Genomic DNA, 18,450 nt, shown 5'->3' on the forward strand with positions numbered 1-18,450 from the left:
GACTCATGCTACCTGCTTACCCAAGATTTGGAGGTCTTCCACTAAGGATATTGACAGAAATGGCCTCACGTCCCAACATATCAACAGGAGCAACAGTACTGCTCAGAACTCAACTTGGGCCAGGATTTTGGTCCTGTGTCCTGCTCCTCTGCTTCGAAGTGCACTTGTCTTGCTGGCATTCTCTGTAATGATAAAAAGTTGTCTTCTGGTAGTTTTGGGGAAACTGTTTGCATGATTAGCATGTGGTGCTCAGGGTTTAAAAGCAATATGCAAACCTCTTATTTGCACATTTCCATGGTGACTCTCCTCCCTTTCCAAGTAGCAGAAAATACACCATAGGGTTTCTGAAATTGACTTGCTTATGCTCACCTCCTTTTTGGCAGAGTAAAGGGGAAAAGTACTGAAACGGTACCAAAAACCTCATCAACATTCAACTTTGGGAGTTAATTCTTCTGGCTCCATCTCAAAAAGCTGTGAGATGGGGAGACAGAATATACAGGAACTAGTCCGAAGTACAGCAGTAATACAATTCAAAACCCACCCGGCTCTCATGTGAATGAAAGGAATTATTCCGAAGGGAACTGTCAGCTGCTCTCAGGCAAATCAGTTTCATGGGGCTGCTTTTGATAGTAATTAATTCACCTTATTTGCTCAGCTGAGTTCCCTAAAAGGCTTGTCTAAGAGGGGAAGGAAGATAGGCAATGATTAGAAAACACCCGTACCACACCTTGAATTTGAAAAAAAAGATTTATTATTTTCTTTTCAGAAGACAGATGAATTAGGAAAACACATTTTACAGCCCTCCTTAATTTGCAGTTGGTCCTAAGCCTTCCTGGCACAGCTGTCAACAGTACTAGCTGTTGAACCACAACCAAGGTGTTCGCCTCCATACAACGTACGTGGACACTAGGACCGCAGGTTTTTCCCTGAGAGAAGCTGAAGACAGACGTTGCTGAGAGCCGTCTTTCCACGAAGCCCCTCCCTCCCTCTGCTCTGGGAGAATGGGCCGGAACTCGGCAGCGAGCCAGCACCCAGAACACTTGCCTCCTCTCCCTACAAAACCGCCCACCCTCTCCCTAAGCCCTCGCAGCCCCTGACCCCAAATGCCAACTTAGATCCTCACCATTTCAGCAGTCACACCTAGTAAATAGGGAACTGGGCCCCTAAACCCCACCCATTTGTATCTCTGCGCTTATTTCCACAACTGGATTTGGGGAGACAGGCCTTTTTTAGTCACCTTAACCAGATATTAAGATTAATTAAAAACTACATAAAGTGCTTTTAGGTCCTTAAGAGATAGATGTGCTATAAATAAGTGGTTTATGACCAAGAACGATAAATACATAGGTAAAAATAGCTCTAGCTAAATGACCTTATGGCTCGGAAATGGGCAGGCAGGGGGCATTCTTCCCTCTTACATTCTTAGTCATTTTATTCATGTCTATTTTTAGCTGGAGTCCACAGACTAAATAAAGGTTATGTTTTGAGGCTGACGCTTTGAAATGACCCTCGTTTTAACACTGAAGCTTTCTGTAGTTTAACCAGCTTTTTTTTTTAATAGCACTCTGAGGTGTAAGAGAGCCCACCGAGTTCTATCATTTGTAAGCGATCACGTTCAAATTCAAAGGAACCTAGAGAAAGTCACTTAAGATATTGTCCCCTCCTCTGAAAATTCCTCAGAGGACTTTTGAGACTTTCCCCTCCGAAGGTCAGATAAAGGAACAACCAAAAAGGTACCAGTCTGGGGAAAAGGGACTCGTCCTACCTCATGACTGGTTACTGTCACAGAACCCATGGTAATGCCACCTCCCAAGGATAAAATTCATGAAGGATGAAGGGGGGTTTACTTAGGTTCCTAGTGCCACAAACTAAATGGGCCCGAGTTCAGGGATGGCCGGGGAAAGATGTAGGAACTGATCCAATTATCTGTAGAGGGAGGTGAACAAGCAGCAAGTATCTCAAGGAAGGATAGGAAACAAATGCTAAGTTCAATAGACTGTCTAGTCTGATATTTGAAGAGATGCCAATGCAAAAATATGAAACAAAGTCTAGGAATCAGAGTTTGGGGAATCATGAACAGAAATGAAAACGAGTCTTTTTCATACACTAGGCTTAGACCCGTGCATAACAAGCCAGCCTGAAATAGCACCATCGGTAAGACTGCAGCCTGCTTTCTTTCTCAAGCCATTATTTTACAATTTATTAAGCAAACAATGGATCAAATGTCTCTCATTCAACTGATGTGACCTTTTTATACACATATCTGCTAATAAGTCCCATCTGGAACAGCTGAGTCTTTTAAGGAAGGGACGCAAAGGAGTAGTTGCCCAAAGCCCATTATTTGTACATCATTGGCCTGCCCCCCCAAAACCTCTTGCTTCAATTATTGAAAACCTACAGGTAAGAAAGTGAAAGGATTAATTGCCATTCCTCAATTTCTGTCCCCCCCCCCAAAAAAAACCCTATCTAAGGAATACATACCAAGATCAGATAGGAAAATTAAAAACTGCAGTTATGAATCAAAATTGTTTTAACTACAACCAGGGCTGCACACATCGACTGGCTGTATATAATCTGTGATTGATTAGGACAAAGTTTAGAATAGAAAGGCTGTAAGGAACAGGTTACTAACTACAACAGTTGTACATTTCAAAAGGGTATGAAAAAAAATAGTGAAATTTGAGAATCGCTTCTTTACATTTCAAAGAAATAGACTTTCTGTAAAAATATATACAATTTTTACAGACAAATACATTTACAAATTGTTTCTATCTTAAAAATTGAGGGTATTTACCACCTTTGTAACTAATTATTTAGCCTTACATCAAGTATTATTGGCCATTACAAGGTGAACAAACGTGGAATCATTCAAACCAAGACCAAGTTGAACAGGTACAAAAAGTCCTGAGCACTTGGGCTTTCTATTCTTCAAGAAGCATACCTGGGAAAGCTAACTGTAAGGAGGAAAAAGCTTCCCTTTACACTGTTGTACAGTACTGAGGCTTTTAGTCAAAGTTCTATTGTAGCTTAAATCCACTTTGCAAGTCACTGGCATTGTTAGTGCTTCCTTTAACACTATAGGGAGTTAATGAATTCAGTAGGCATATTTAATGAACTCTATGACTAGCCTGGGCTACTGGCCACTCTCCTGCTCTCCTGTTCTAGAAAAGGACAGCAAGTCTTTCCATCCTACCGCCTTCACTAATCTAAAAGTCCTCCTCCATGGCCTCCCAAACAAAGTTTGCTGAAACTGAACTCTGCTTCTTTCAGACAGTGACTCTTCAAGGGGGACTACTTTCCCCATGTATTTATTCGTCAGCTATAATCCTCGTGCCACTTGCTGTTCTATGTTGCATGGAGGTTACAGCCTGGACAGCTTCAAGTCCAACGTCATAAACACACGTCACCGCAGATGTTATGTGGATTTGGTGCCTGGAGTTGGTAACAGTCAATTATTTCACTTAAAAGGCTATCTTATTAGATATGCCAGACCAGCTCCGACTCCAGCAACACCTGCAAAAGCCAGCAGCACATTTCTGATGCCGCCTTCTAGGTCCTCTACGTGGAAGAACTCCACAAACCCATCCTAGAAAACAAAAAAGAAAAGCACATTTTCAAGTATGGGATTTCCACTGACTTACACTTTACAGAGAAAAGATAATTAAAACATCTTAAGCAAGCCCTCCCACCCAACACAAAGACGAACCAATCATTTACCCTGGGCTGCAAGACAGTCACTTAAAATGGGAGGGTAGAGCTCAGGAATGTACTTTACTATTATTTCCAGGTGATTCTTATGTCATCATTATTTGAATCCACTGGTGGGAAGGGTATCCAGCTGATATACAATAAAATACCAAAACCAAAAGACTCAACAACCAGCACAACAACCGACAGGAAGCCAGGAGTTTCCATGCAACAATTCAAGGCAGTCATACCACTATCTCTCTGGATTCACTACTTAACATCAAGCAACCAAGAGCCTGAAAACTGAGCTGTGCATCACAAAAACCTTTAGCTAGCCCCCACTTTCTCCATAAAAATCCTCCATTCCATTTCCATTCCAGGGCCCCTCTTGAACCTTAAAACAAACTTACCCAGCCTCTTTGTTTGACTAGCCAGTCTCGTTTTGTCCTTACGAGAACATCTGTGATGCTTTCTGCTAATGGTTCGATGCAGCTTTCTTGGTTTATACTCTTCAAGTGTTTGGCCACAAAGGCACCAAAAGAAATAAGAGTCACAATCCTGCCCCAGTTTGTTACTCCGTCACTAAAAACGTGAATCATCACTCGAGACAAAGATTTGACGTCGTCTTCGTTTTTGATGTCCAGTTTCCGAAGCATGCCTGAGAGGGAGAAAAGCATGCGGGTTCTCACCCCCTTTGTCTAAACCAGCGCTCGATTCGCCTTGCCCACCCACGGCGGGGGAAATCGCTACGTGCGCTCTATATAACTCAGACCGACCCCACTTGAAAATTGACATCCCACCCTTTCCGGGCTTTGAACAGAGCTGCTATTTCCAAAAGAATCGAGTGGGCGGAAACAATGACTCATGGCCAGAATATTCTGGTTTCAGAAAGAGGATGAGAGTCGTTTCAACACTAACACTCGTTTCGGTTTCCACCCACCGCGAATCCGGGAGCGGTGGACAAAAGGCAGTACGGCCCCCGTGCATACCCCCCCTTACCTTGGAAAGCCGTCTCGTGGTTGCGCTGCACACCGTCCCCAACCCGCCGAAGGGTGTCTAACGCCTTGCGGCTGGCGGACGCAGACCTGCCCATTGGCTTCGCGTCCTTGGCGCCGGTCGCCTGCTCCCGAAGGTACCGAGAGATAATCTCCAGCGACTGCCGGTACAACTCGTCCTCCTCCTCCTCCTCTGCGGGGGGCGGCGTAGAGGGCAGTGAGCCGCTCATACCGGGTCCATTACTGGCCTCCTCGACCCGCTCTAGCAAGGGCAGGACAGCCGGCCGCTTCCCGAGAGGCTCCGGCTCGTACCCGTCCAGTTCCTCTTCGGGCGACATGATGGCGTCGGCGGCCGGGGCTTCCATCTCCTTAAGCGGCGACGCGCGGAAGGAGGGCGCGAAGAACAGCCGCCTCGCGGGGGTCGCCGTGACGTCGGGGCTCTCGGCGCCAATGGGCGAGGGCCGCGCGACCCTCCGGGCGTCCGGCGCGAGAGTGGCCGGGGGGCTCGCGCCGGCGCTTCCGCCAATCACCGCACCGGCTTCCCCTCCCCCTGCCTCTCGCCGGGCGGTGGCCTCCTTCCCCGCGGCCAGAAGCCGCTCTCCCGAAGGGGAGGCGCTGCCGCCGCTGCCGGCCCCTAACCCGGACCCCCCACAGTAGAGGTTGAGTCCGATTACTGCGTTTCTTTTGAGGCCCAGCATCTCAAGCAGCTTTCGCCGTCGCCTAGCAGGGAAAAATGGGGGACGCAGCGATCCCTCACTTGGAGGCAGCGGAACTCTGGAGTGAGAGAGGCGCTGCTTCACGGTCTCACACCGTACGCGGTGCCGTCAAGTCTTAAAAAAAAATCACCAATGTCGCTCCCTTAAAAGGGGAAAGGGGCGGAAGCGACGGAGAGCTGCGCACCGCACCTAACCGGCGATCTCAGGGGCGGGGCGTGGGGCGGGGCGGGGCCTTCCGGCTCGCGGAGCCCCTCGCGGCGGGTTACGTAACGGCGGCTGCGGCCACTGTGTGGGGGCTGGCGCCCTTCCCCAGGGCTGACCGGGGCCTGCTGACCGCCTCGGAGCTGCCCTGAGTCGTGACTGGCGTGCCCCGGGTTTTGTGCCGGGGTTTTTTTCTGCACGCGAATCATAATCATGGAATCACTCAGGGGTGGAGGAAAGGCGATGAGGAAGTTCTGCCGTGCAGGGGGGACAGCCGGTAGTTAGTTTGCATATGGGCCGCGCTCTACTCATTCCAATGATGTCTGCAAATGGGGCAGCTCCATGAACTGCTTTATAGAATCATTAATATATAAATTGACTAAACAAAATCGTCCCAACTTTTATTCCTGTCTGCCTACTAGTTTTTGCCCATCCCCCATCTCTACACAGTATCTGTTGCTATTTACATATAAACCTTAACTCTCTTAGCATCTCTTCTGAGACTCTTGACACCATTTATTTTAGTACTGATAATAAAGGACATTTGACTCGGGGGGGGTAAACCTCTTGAGAACAAGGATCCTGTTACATGCCATATGTGTGAGTTAACAGTAATTGAAGCAAACTCTTTTTGTTAAAAGATCTATAAAAATAATAGCTAAAATTCGAGAGCGAGGTATTTGAGGGACATAAGCAGGAAAGGTGAGCAAGGTTCTTGTTCCCCCAAATATCAGAGTTTAATAAGGAAATAGGGGGTCCATGCCACACAATTACAGTATGTGTTTGGGCAGGATCTAGAACCATGGGGATTTATAATAAGTGGCAGAGAGGATGGAAAGAAACACCCTGTGTTTGTAAGAAGTGGTTTCTCTCCTTAAGCAACTTCTAGTCTGGCACAGAAACTAACCATAATGTGAGATGGAATATATGTCCTGTATAAAACGCAACAATACCGGAGTTGGGATTGAAAAATTCTCTTGGGGCTAGGAGAGCTACAAGACCACCTTATGGAAAAGGTAGCTTTCCTGCTGGGCTTTCTAGAATATGGTCAAGGGGAGAGAGATTGAGGAAATAACAAATGCAAGAGCATTTTGTTTTTCAAATGCATTGCAAGTTTCACTTAAAGTTTATAGCCAGAAATCTCAAGTGCTCAGCAACCCTTTTGCATTTCCTTAAGTCAATTCACTCTCCTAAGATCCAAGATGAATATTGCAACACCTCTTTTGTCCTTAAACCTCCAATATTCCCTCCTCTCTTCCCAAATCTTAACTGTTAACTTATCTCATTGAGAAAATGGAGCAATCAGAAGAGAAAAACATCATTTCTTACCACCAAATCTAATTTCCTCCTCCTATGCCCATTCTGTCTGGTTTAAATGAATGACCTTCCCTGCTATTTTAGGTTAATCTCTTCACTTGTGCAGTTGGATCCCATCTCCTTTGCCTGCTCAAGTATTTGCAGTTATCCCTTTACTTCTTGCATCATCAATTTCTCTCTATTGAACCATTCCCATCAGCATACAAACTTAATGTTCTCTCTCAAATCTTTAAAAAGTCTTCCTTAGAACTGAAATTATTTGATGCTCCCCTTTACAGCAAAAACCTTCAACCTCCTTACCTCTGTTTCCCTCTTGAACCCATGACAAGCTTTCGTCCCCACCACTCCACTGAAACCATTCTTGTCAACGTCACCATGTGATTGATCCATGTGGCCAGGTTCCAGGGGTCAATTTGCAGTCCTCATTTGTCTTGATACCTCTCAGCAGTACTGGATGTGGTTGATCATTCCCTTCTAGAAACACTCTTCATGTGCCTTTTAGGGCATCACACTCTCCTGGTTTCCCTTCTTCCACTCTGGCTCCTCTTCAGTTTTAGTCACCTCTTCCACTGACTGTCCTCTGGCTGAGGACGCTTTGCAACTTCTTTCCCTTTGCAACCCTAGCCAAGCCTGACCCTTGGCAGACGCTCCATTGTTGACTGGATGACTGCCTGTTTACTAATATGGAATATATATAAAGGCGAGAAAAGTGGGGCGGAGTCAGATTATTGAGGGCTTTGACAGCTAGTTGAAGGGCTTTAAACTTTTCTAGGCAGTTGAGAACCATTGAGCCTAGAATACTGTGGTATATGCTCTGAGGTTCATTACTCTAATTGTGGGTTTTAGAATGCATCAGGGGAGAAAGGACTGGAAGCAAAGAAATAAATTAGGAGGCCACTGCAATATGATAGGCAAGAACTAATGGTGGCCTGTACTTGGGTGATGGAGTGGAAATGGAAAACATAATACAGACACTATGGAGGCAGAGTCTATAAGGCTTGATGACTAAGGATGACAGAACAGAGTGTTACATTATCATAAAGTTGGCATCCATATTAAATTTTCAACCCTTTTATTCCTCAGCCTGGTAAAGCAGTGAGGTTTTTTGTTTGTTTGTTTGTTTTTTAGGCCCTATATATAACTCAGTTTTGGGAGGTGCTCCACTGTCCTGATAGAAATTTCCAGAACTACTAGAGCACGCTGTTCTCTTCCTCTAAGCTGAGGCTAATCTTTTGCCTTTAGCTTCTCTCTAAGGCCTTTTCATACCATACTCTTTCTTTTTTCTCACATATCAAAATTTTATTTACCTCACTAATGAAGAAATCAACAGAATGGCAAAGCTCATTGTCAGTGAGAATACGAGGAATCCGGACTTACGTAGTCAATAGGGAAAGAAATGCTGAAGAAAGATGCTAAGTAAGTTTTATTGCCTAAACGGCAATAAACTATAACTTTTGGGTTTATCTTCTTTAGTGAACTAGAACTTAGGAGGATTGTAAAACTTCTGGGTGCTAATCAAACAAAATCACATTCTCCAAGATAATCTGGTGACTTTCAGGTGGACTTACTTGAAAATGCTCTGGCATAATTTTAAAAGATCACGTGGTCATCTTTCTGACTTGTTTCCAAAATGTCCATAATTTTCCCTAAACAATTGCCCCTTGTGACCATAATTTCTAAAGATTATTCTTGATCATACACTGAAAAGATCGAGCTCATGTTTTTGTGTCAAAATCATTCACTGAACTTCTTGCTTAATTGGCCATTTTCTACACTTCTCACTGCATACCATATACTCTTTCACTGTGCCTCCAGCATCTTCCTACCCTCCCATCACACCACCATAATTATCATCTTTGCCTACAAGATCATAATTTCAGGCCCTAGACTCCATAAGTAACACTAGCATAAACTAGGGTTCGGTAGCGTCTCAGTTGTGACAGACGTTGCTCCCTGCCTTATCCAGTATTCATTCTTCTTCTTTTCTGACAGAACCCAGAATTTGGCATGGTAGTTCCATAGAGATCAGGAACTCATATTCCCTCTATCATATTGTTCTGCTATCCTCATACATGCTTTTCTACCTCATGGTGCAAGATGGCTAGTTTCACTTGTGTTATCTGAGGTCCAGCCAGCAGGAAGCAGAAAAGGGAAGACAAAGGGTACCTAACTTCCTTTAATGACACTTCCCAGAAGTTGCATACCATTGTTGTTCATTCCGATTAGCTAGAAATGTTAGTTACGTGTCTCCTAGCTGCAAGGGAGGCTAGGAAATACTTTGTTCTGAGTGTCTGTGTGCCCAGCTAAAAATTAGGGATTCTGTTACTATGGAAGAAAGCACAACCAGCAATCTCTACCACTATGTGCAAAACTATATGGAGAAAATTATAAAAACTCTATTGAAATGCATTAAAGAAAATCCAAATACAGACATAAAGCATGTTCACATATAGGAAGACTCATATCGTAAAAATGACAGTACTCTTGCAAACTATTATATAGATTGAATACAGTTCCAAATAAGGAACTGGATAAGTTGATTCTAAAACAAGGAAGAAAGACCAAAGGGCCAAGACGAGCCAAGCACTCCTGAAAGAAAAATAAAAATAATTAAAAAGAGAGAACAACAATGAGGGGATTAGCCATGCTGCACATCATGACTTATAAATCTATAGAGAAAAAAAAAGTGTGATATTAGCAGGAATGAACATATGGGTCAATGTGACAGAATAGAGAGCCCACAAGCAGACTTATATGTATATGGAAACATGATAACAGAATCAGCATTGCAGATCAGTAGGGAGAAGATTGGATTGCTCAAGACATGGAGCGAGGACAACTGGATACTTATGTGGAAAAAATAATACTGGATCTCTACCTTGTACCATATAGAAAAAATAAATCCCAGGTGGATTAAAAACTGTAAAAATTACATGTAGGAGAAAATCTTATGAACTCAGGGTAGGAAAGAATTATTAAACAACATAAAAAAAGCAGTAACCGTAGAGGAAAAAAATTGACAGATTTGATGGCATTAAAATGAAAACAACCTGTTTGGTGCCAAAATTAGACTCATAAGCAAAATGCGTAAGCCACAGAGGAGAGAACAGTGAACTCGGCCTTGGGAGGAAGGCATTCTGAGATGGGTATTGAACTGGCTGTGACTTTACCAGGAGCACAGGGGAGCAAAACGCTCTAAGCAGAGAGAAGAACCCGTGTAAAGGTAGTGTGTGCTGTCTTCAAGGAGCCATGGCTTCACAGACAGTAGCGAGGGGCTGCCTGAGAACACAGGCTTTCAAATCAAATGAACGCAGCCCCACCACCACTCACCAGTTCAGTGACCCCGGGCGTATTATGTAGTTTATGTGTGTTTGTCCACCTGTAAAGTGAGCAATGAAGTTGTAAGGATCTAAGACAGCAGTTTTCTAAGTGGGGTACACAGACTCCCAGGGTATCCAACATCTTTTTTTAGGGGGGCCATGAGGTCAAACGTGGTCTCATAATACCAGATGTTATTTGCCCTTTTCGATGTGTTTGGCATTTGCACTGATCGTGCAAAAGCCATGGGGGCAAAACTGCTGAGACCGTAGCATAGGCCATGGTACCAAACTGTACTAGTTGTCATTGTATTCTTTCCCATCACACACGCACAGTGAACAAAAGGACCAGTTTTGCTTAAGAATGACCTTGATGTAGCAGTAAAAATTACTAATTTTATTACACCTCGATTCTTGAGTACGTCGCTTTTAATATTCTCTTTGACAAAATGAGAAGTACATGTAAATAAATCACTTCTGTTTTATATCAGAGTATGATACTTGTCTCTAGGAAAAGCACTTGTGCAGTTATTTGAATTGTGAGCTGAATTAGCTGCACTTTTTTTTTTTTTAATGAATCACCATTTAAACCTGAAAGAATGACACAAACTATGGTTATTTATATTGAGCATTTGGCATTTTCTCAAAAATGAAAAGAGAGCCTGTCACTTCAAGGAAAACACCTGACAGTATTTGTTGCCAATGATAAAATTTGAGATTTCAAGGGAAAATTATAATTCTGAAAAACTTTCATGATGTACTACAGTGCATTTGACAGCTTCCCAACACTGAAAGATTTTGCTAATGGGATTGGCTGTGGTTTTGATGAATGTGATTATTTTTTATGTTGGATAATGAAATATATTAACATTTGGAAAATCTGCATAACTGAGTGAACCAATATTTTGCAGATGACCAATGCTTGTTTCAAAATCATGCTTGGGTAGAAGATCCATTCAAATTGCAAGATAGATCAATGGGTTTTAATGTAACAGAATACAGAAAGTTCAGTGATATGGTTTCAAATACCCTATGACACTTAATGAAGAAACTACGACTTGTCATGGTTTGGAATACTATCGAAGAAGATCCAGAATTATCGGGAAAATACCTCACCTCCTCTTTTTAATTACTTATCTGTATGAGGACAGATTTTCTCCAAATACTTCAGCCACAACATATCAAAACAGATTAAATGCATAAACAGATAAGAAAAACAAGCTGCCTTTAAATCAAATCAGATATTGAGAGATTTGCAAAAATGTAAAATAACACTTTTTTCATGACTTTTTGGAAAATATGTTATTTATATTAACCTGCAATTGGTTTATTATTATTATTTTAAAATGAATTAATATTTCTAAGTTTCTCAGTTTAAATTTCTAATGTGGTAAATATCAGTAGATATAACCCATATAAACAGAAACTCTTTGGGGTCCTCAGTAATTTTTAAGACTCTAAAGGGGGGAGGTGGCCAGTTAGCTCAGTTGGTTAGAGTGCAGTGCTCTTACAACAAGGGTTGCTGGTTCAATCCCCACATGGGTCCACTGAGAGCTGTGCCCTCCACAACTAGATTGAAACAATTGCTTGACTTGGAGCTGATGGGTCCTGGAAAAACACACTTAAAAAAAAAATAAATTAAAAAAAAAAAAGAATCTAAAGGGATCCTAAAACAAAAGAGTTTGAGAATGGCAGGTCTATCAGGTTATATACACATCATTTGTCACAGGATCTGGCATATAAGCACTCAGATAGTAGTTGTTAACATGAAGTAGGAGGACAGGGGAGGCAGGAGTCGAGATTAAAGAGAGAGTGTGGTGCCAGATTGATTGTGAAGTGTCTTCAGTGCTTTGATAGCATTTTAAGGAGGGGATAACATAGCAGAATTTTGTATTTTAGGAATCCTAGTCTGAGAGCAGTAGGCGAGCGGTGGGAAAGGCTGGTTCCGGGAAATCTAGTTAGGAGGTTGTTGCAATTGTCTGGGAAAGAGTGACAAGGATTTGAATGAATATCAAGAATGGGAAAGCAGGAAAAGACCTATATTTGAGAAACATTTCTCAAGGTAGAGTCAGCAGGATCTGATACTGATTGGATGTGTGACATAAGAGAAAGGAAAGAATCTAGGATAATGCCAAGATTTCTATAATGGTAGACAAGTGCTGCTCTTAATGAGATAAGCATATATATTGGAAGACAAGATTTGTTGGGAAGATTCTCGAGACATACTGTGCCTGACATGCCCCTTGAGACTTGTAGGTGGGAGTCTCAGAGGCAGTAGAAGTGCAGGATTGTACTGTAACAGTTACATACACTGTCAGAGGGGGTAGTAGATTGGGGGAGGAGGGTTACCACTTTGTGAGGTGGTACAACTGTCTAGTACATTGTTTTGTACACCTGAAACTAAACAATAATCTCTAAAACAAGACAAACAAAAAGAAATGCAGGAGTAAGGCTACAGGCATGGTCAAGGCTACAGATACTGTTTCGGGAGTTACCGAGAGAAATATTACAGTATAAAGGGGATGAAATACATATTTATTGAGTGTCTGCGACATGCCAGACACTCTGGTAACAATGTGCTTGGCTATGGGACTCCTAACTGAGGGCCTGAATTTTTTCCCAAAGGGAAACCATATGTGAGGGAATTGGGGTGGCACGTGGACTCATGGGAAGAACGTGGGACTGCTCCTTTGGGACTCTAACCACTCTTACCAGTCTCGCAGAGAAAGTTCCTGTTTTTGCTGAGGCTCTCTCCTTCCGATGACATGGAAAATTCACTGGGATGGAATGGAAATTCCTTTCTCCTTTACCTTAAAACTTAGCTATATTCACAAAGAGCACAGGCTTTGATGTCAGATAGGCGAGAGAGGAATACATTCCGGTAAGGACGGCAAATCGGCCAGTGTATTTGGCAATTAGATTGGTTTTGAGAACAGATTACGCAAATTAACGAGGGCAAAAGCTGAATTTCACTGGGTTAAAGAGTAAATAGGAGTTGAAAATTCGTTTTTCAAGAAATTTGAGAGAGATGAGAAAGCAGAGGATGGTTGGATTGAAGAAAGTTTTCTTTTCTTTTTTTTTTTTTGGAATGAGGGATTCAAACATATTTGTAGGTTAAGGAGAATGATCTTGTGGAATGAAAGCAATTATAAAGGAGAAAGAAGGGATGATTGATAGGTACTCCAGGAGAGACAGCTGGGAGGGCAAAGGCTGGAGTTAGAGCCTGTGAGGAGATCCTCTTCTCCAGCTGGGCTGGAAGCTACAGACGGGGTGCCCTCAGAGGTCAGTTTAGAGGGCAAGAAGAGTGCTGGGCACCGGTTTGTCTACTTTCCTTTGAGGTAGACTGCAAGGCGGTCTGCAAAAGCAGAGGCTGGGGCTAGAGAGAGAGGTGCTTGAGGGCAGCAGCTGTGGGAAATTCTCAAGGCATCTGGCTCCCTATGAGGACAGCCAAGTTAAGGCTGGAAACCACACGTTAGTACCAGTTCTGACTGGTGGTCAACTGGTGCTGTCCCATAAAGCAGCAGCCAACAACCGGAAGTGGAGAAAACACACCTGTACCCCTACCTAGAACAACTTGTGGCACATCAACAGGCACTCGATAAATATTTCTTGAGTGAATAAAGATTAGATTGATCTAGAACTGGGGAGTGGTGAGGTAGTTGGGAGCAAAGAACAGTAGATAAAAGCGATGGTGGGTGTGGTAACAGTGTTGAGATCACTGTCCACGGGGCCCAAGGTGGACAGGGAAAGAAGTGAAGCCACAAAGGATGTGGCAGACTGGAGCAAACCAAGAGATACAAGACAGAAGAATGAATGACAAGTTACACATTTTTACAAAATCCGTGCGTTCTAAAATGGAAGAGATCCTTAGAGTAGCTGACTCAGATGACAGAAGCCCAGGAAAGGGGTAGTAAACTTGGTTTCTACTCGATTTCAATTTTTATCCTTTTGGCCTGGGACATGGAATTCTGACCTCTCGGGTGAGGTCTGACAATGAGGCCTGAGCTGTAGGTTCCAGCTGAACCAAGCTCCTAATTGCTGGTGGCGGAAAAGGCAGCAAGAGCAGAGCCCAGAATCCAACGGACTGATAATGGATTGATACCAAACGAGAGGCCTCTAGTTGTACCCACCGGGCTCCGACCTGAGAGCTGTCATGTTTGACTTCTGTACAAATGGTTTAGTTAAGAACATGAAGACAGATGATCACATTTGCAGATATCAAGACTAGGGAGGGATAATGAGTGTGTTGGAGAACAGAATGAGAATGCAGAGGTCTTGGCAGGCTAGATCAAATCTAACAAGATTTCGTTGAAATGGATTAAATGTAAGTCTAGCACAAAGGTTTTTTATATATATATATATATATAAATGATATGGCAATAATAGGTTTGAAAATTACTTAGGAGACACAACAGAAAAAATATGGACAAAGTAATTGAAATAGAGGACTACAAATGGCATGTATATACACATACTTATATATACATACATATATATGTATCTGTACGAGTATGTTATATATGAGACAACTTTTGTTCAACTTTCATATTGGCAAAAATTTAAAAGACTAATACTAATATTAGCAAAGGTATGGGGGCAATGGCTAGGGTATTCTCACAAGGTTGGTGGAATATAAATGACTGTAGGGCAATTTAAGGTATGTGTTAAAATTTTAAATGTGCATACTCTGTGACCCAGCAATTGAACCTGTGACCCAGCAATTGAATCTGTCCGTATTTATCCCAGAGAGATATCCCATATAGCACACATGAATTTTCAGTGAAACATTGTATAGCAAAAAATTGGAAACTATCTGTCCAACAACAGAATGGTTAATGACCTGTGATTATCCATACCATGGGATACTATGTAGCAGTTATAAAGAGTGAGACAGTTTTATATGTACTAATATGAAAATTTCTCTGAAACATGTTAAGTGAAAAGAGGAAATGTAGACTAACACAAACCATCTGATGTTGTTAAAAACCATTTATGTTTTAAAAATCCCATACAACATATTCCTACATGTAAATATACATCCATGGAATACATAGCAAAAAGTCTTGAAGGATACATAACCAAAATGAAACAGTATTTATCTCTGGAAGGAAAGGACCAGGAATTTGGGACAACCGTCAAGAAGACTTTGACCTTGTCTGTAGTTTTTTTTTTTTTTTTGAATACAGATTTTAATCTCTATTTTTTAGAGGTTTTATAAAGTAAAAACGCATTTGAGTATTATTTCTAAAATCAAAACAAATCCAAACAACCCTACCTCACCCCCAAATTACACGTCTAGATTTTAGCTACTGTCAGGTTTAATGAGTCAGCAGTGGGATAAGGTGGGTAGTGAAAAACATCTAAGGTCGCCTAAGACGGTCGTCCAGTCCAAGTTCACAGCCAAGCAGGTGATGCTTTAGTTCTACTACTCGGCTGTCTGGTCATCTCTGGACCAGACTCAGGCCCATTTGCACTCACCCAGAAACGTCCCAGTACGTCCAGGAGCAATGATTGGAGGAAAGGAGAATGGTTAGGACTAGTGGAATGAGCCAGAGAGAGCCTCCAACACCTGAAGAGTTTTAATGAGGGTGAAGATAGTAGTAATTCCAAGACATTGGAGTTATTCAAGAAAGACTAAAGGATCCCTCACCAGGGATGCTGTGGAAAAGATTGAATCAGGAAGAATTACTTGGAACTGTTCTTCAAGGTTCCAACAAACTTTAATTAAAACTCCCTTGGCCTCAGCCAGATTTACTAGGCCCCAGACCCCTACAAGTCCTTTCTTTGGAGTTGTGTTATTATGGAGAGGATGTTAACCTTGCAAAGGTTCTTTGGCACACTACAAACTGGAAGAAACAGTGTCAATTCCATGAGTGCCGAATATATCCCTCAGAATACAGAGATGATGATAACTGAAACGCTTACCAAGTACCAACTGAGGGGATATAATAAAAATCAGAGTTTAATTTTGTCTCCCCTTGCCTCTGCAAATTGATTTCAGTGGGAGAGGTTTTCCTTTGACTTGGATGAAAATGTCAGCACTCCTAACATTTCATCACCCTTAGGGTAACAGCCTTGCAATCGTTTTAAGTAGCAAAACACACTTGATTCAGAAATATATTAAGAAGCTCATCAGTTTTCGTCACATGTGAGAATAGCTCCATCACCCCAGCTAGGGTCAGTATAATTTGCCAGCTTGCTGTTGTGGGTGAGGGGTAGTTGGTTTCTCTCCTTTGGCTCCATGTCCTCCTCCCCTTGCTAGATGCTGACACTGAAGCATTCAAGAATGGACAAGGAAGAAGGAGGGACGTTCTTAGTGGCTTCGTGCTGTCTAGGCCTGGCTGATGCTGACAGCTGACTGTCTCATGGGTGTTTGTGTGGGCTTATCACAAGCTTCCCTGCTGAGTCTTTCCAACGGCAAATGTCAGCTTCCCCAAAGTGAAATGATGCATCGTATTTCTATGGCCACCCCTCCACTGCTCACCCTTTGGTTTTCCAGAGGTCTATTCTACATGGAACCCTTTGTGAAGAGTCCCACTATACTTCCAGGAAGTTCTCAAGTAGAATTTAAACTGGCTCCATGGTTGGTCCCCAGGACTCGTGTATATCTGACCCTTTTGTCAGAAGGGAGGGCAGCTACCTACTTCCAAGATGTAGCTTCTTTGTTACCTCAGACTCCATGGTTAGCCAACCTTAGCTTTGAAATTCCTCTGCCATGAGTCATACAGTCTCATGTTCACCCCCTACCCAGGGACAAATGGTTCAGTGGCCCCTCAAGGCCCTCTTTCTTAAATGAACAAGTAAACTAAAGGTTAGATTGATCTAGAACTGGGGAGTGTGAGGTAGCTGGGAGCAAAGAACAAAAGATAAAGTGAGCAAAGCGTGTGGAACACTCTCTTGAGATCCCTGTCCATGGAGCCCAAGGTGGGACGGGGGGGGGGGGGGGGGGGGGGGGGGGGGGGGGGGGGGGGGGGGGGGGGGGGGGGGGGGGGGGGGGGGGGGGGGGGGGGGGGGGGGGGGGGGGGGGGGGGGGGGGGGGGGGGGTGGGGGGGGGGGGGGGGGGGGGGGGGGGGGGGGGGGGGGAAGCCTGAAGCCGGGAGCAGGTGGGAGACACGAGCTGTATTTGGCCCAAAGTAATGGCGACTTCCCTTGAGGAGTGGGCGGTACTCCCCCCTCTCCTTGAAATTGGATCCGGCTCGTGATGGCCATGGGGAGTAGCTTTCTCCACAGAAATCTCCTGTGTAAACCCAATCTCCTACTCTTGAAACAGAATCGTAGAACTGGTCCTTGGTCATTTCTTTTCAATTTCTGCCTGATGTCTCCTTTGGAATTTCATATCTATCATATGTTGGTACCCCAGCTGAACTATCTAATTTAAAATCTTACGTGTAAAATGTAGTATCTCCCATTATCAATCTTGCTTTACCCTCCTTTCCCATTGCCTCCCTAGAGTCCATGTATGTGAGTTAGTCACACTTCACTGGCCGAGTCATAGCATAGTCAGCTCTACCATAATCTGGCCACACCTCCCTTTAGTGATAAAAAAGCGAAGCCAACGCCTAGGCGACACTGTAACGACTCTACTGCCCAGACACCCTCCCTCTTGGCTCCAAACCCAGTTCTCCATGAGGTTGTACACAGGTCATGTGTTTGGTGGGGCAGCCATGGACTCCAGAACCTGTCAATTACCAAGTGACCTTAGATAAATTACCTTTTCTGAGCCTCACTAAAATTCTGCAAAATAGTCTTACCTTGTAATTCAGAATTTAATGTTGAATTACACAATTAATGCATAGGTATGCTCTTATAAAAAAGCAAAACATTTCAGATGAGATTAAATGTCCTTTGATTACCACTTCCCCTAACTCCCCCGCAATGAAGCACAATTCTCAGTATAGTATTTATCTTTCAGTCTGTTTTCACTCAAATCTGTTTTTGTTTTTACGTGTAAAAAAATAGGATAGTGATATCTATTCAGTGAGACAGAACAGAGGTAAAAATGTAAGGTGCATAGTATTTTCTTCTGTTTCCTCAGTGGTGTTGGGAGGAGCTGAGACCGCTTGCAGGATCATAGCTCTACACTAAGTTCAAGGTGATGAAGAGAAATCTTACCTATTCCCAGGGGTGGAACTACCTGCCCTCTATCTGGGATTAGAAAATACCAATGCTTTTTGTTTATTTTCCTGCCCCCCAAATGCAACAGAGGTCATGCACAGA

The 18,450-nt window shown here is 43.3% G+C and overlaps 1 protein-coding gene across 1 annotated transcript; it reads right to left on the reverse strand.

Annotated features, from left to right (window-relative positions):
• Positions 1 to 728: 728 nt before the first annotated feature.
• Positions 729 to 5,577, reverse strand: MCL1 (MCL1 apoptosis regulator, BCL2 family member). Its single transcript, XM_033092716.1, has 3 exons — positions 4,687 to 5,577; positions 4,098 to 4,345; positions 729 to 3,586 (listed from the first exon to the last, which is right to left on the reverse strand). Exons 1-3 carry the CDS (start codon positions 5,378 to 5,380, stop codon positions 3,470 to 3,472), a joined length of 1,059 nt encoding a protein of 352 aa, XP_032948607.1. The 5' UTR covers positions 5,381 to 5,577; the 3' UTR covers positions 729 to 3,469.
• Between the last annotated feature and the right edge of the window lie 12,873 nt (positions 5,578 to 18,450).

Source organism: Rhinolophus ferrumequinum, chromosome 22, assembly GCF_004115265.2.
Source record: "Rhinolophus ferrumequinum isolate MPI-CBG mRhiFer1 chromosome 22, mRhiFer1_v1.p, whole genome shotgun sequence".
Lineage (NCBI taxonomy): Eukaryota > Metazoa > Chordata > Mammalia > Chiroptera > Rhinolophidae > Rhinolophus > Rhinolophus ferrumequinum.

What these genes read in the sequence shown, in the direction of transcription:
- MCL1 (XM_033092716.1), bottom strand. Translation starts at nt 5,380, where the DNA reads ATGCTGGGCCTCAAAAGAAACGCAGTAATCGGACTCAACCTCTACTGT. An exon ending in CCACGAGACGGCTTTCCAAG is followed by an intron (nt 4,346 to 4,686) that starts GTAAGGGGGGGT and finishes TCTCCCTCTCAG; the next exon opens with GCATGCTTCGGAAACTGGAC. An exon ending in TAGTCAAACAAAGAGGCTGG is followed by an intron (nt 3,587 to 4,097) that starts GTAAGTTTGTTT and finishes TTTGTTTTCTAG; the next exon opens with GATGGGTTTGTGGAGTTCTT.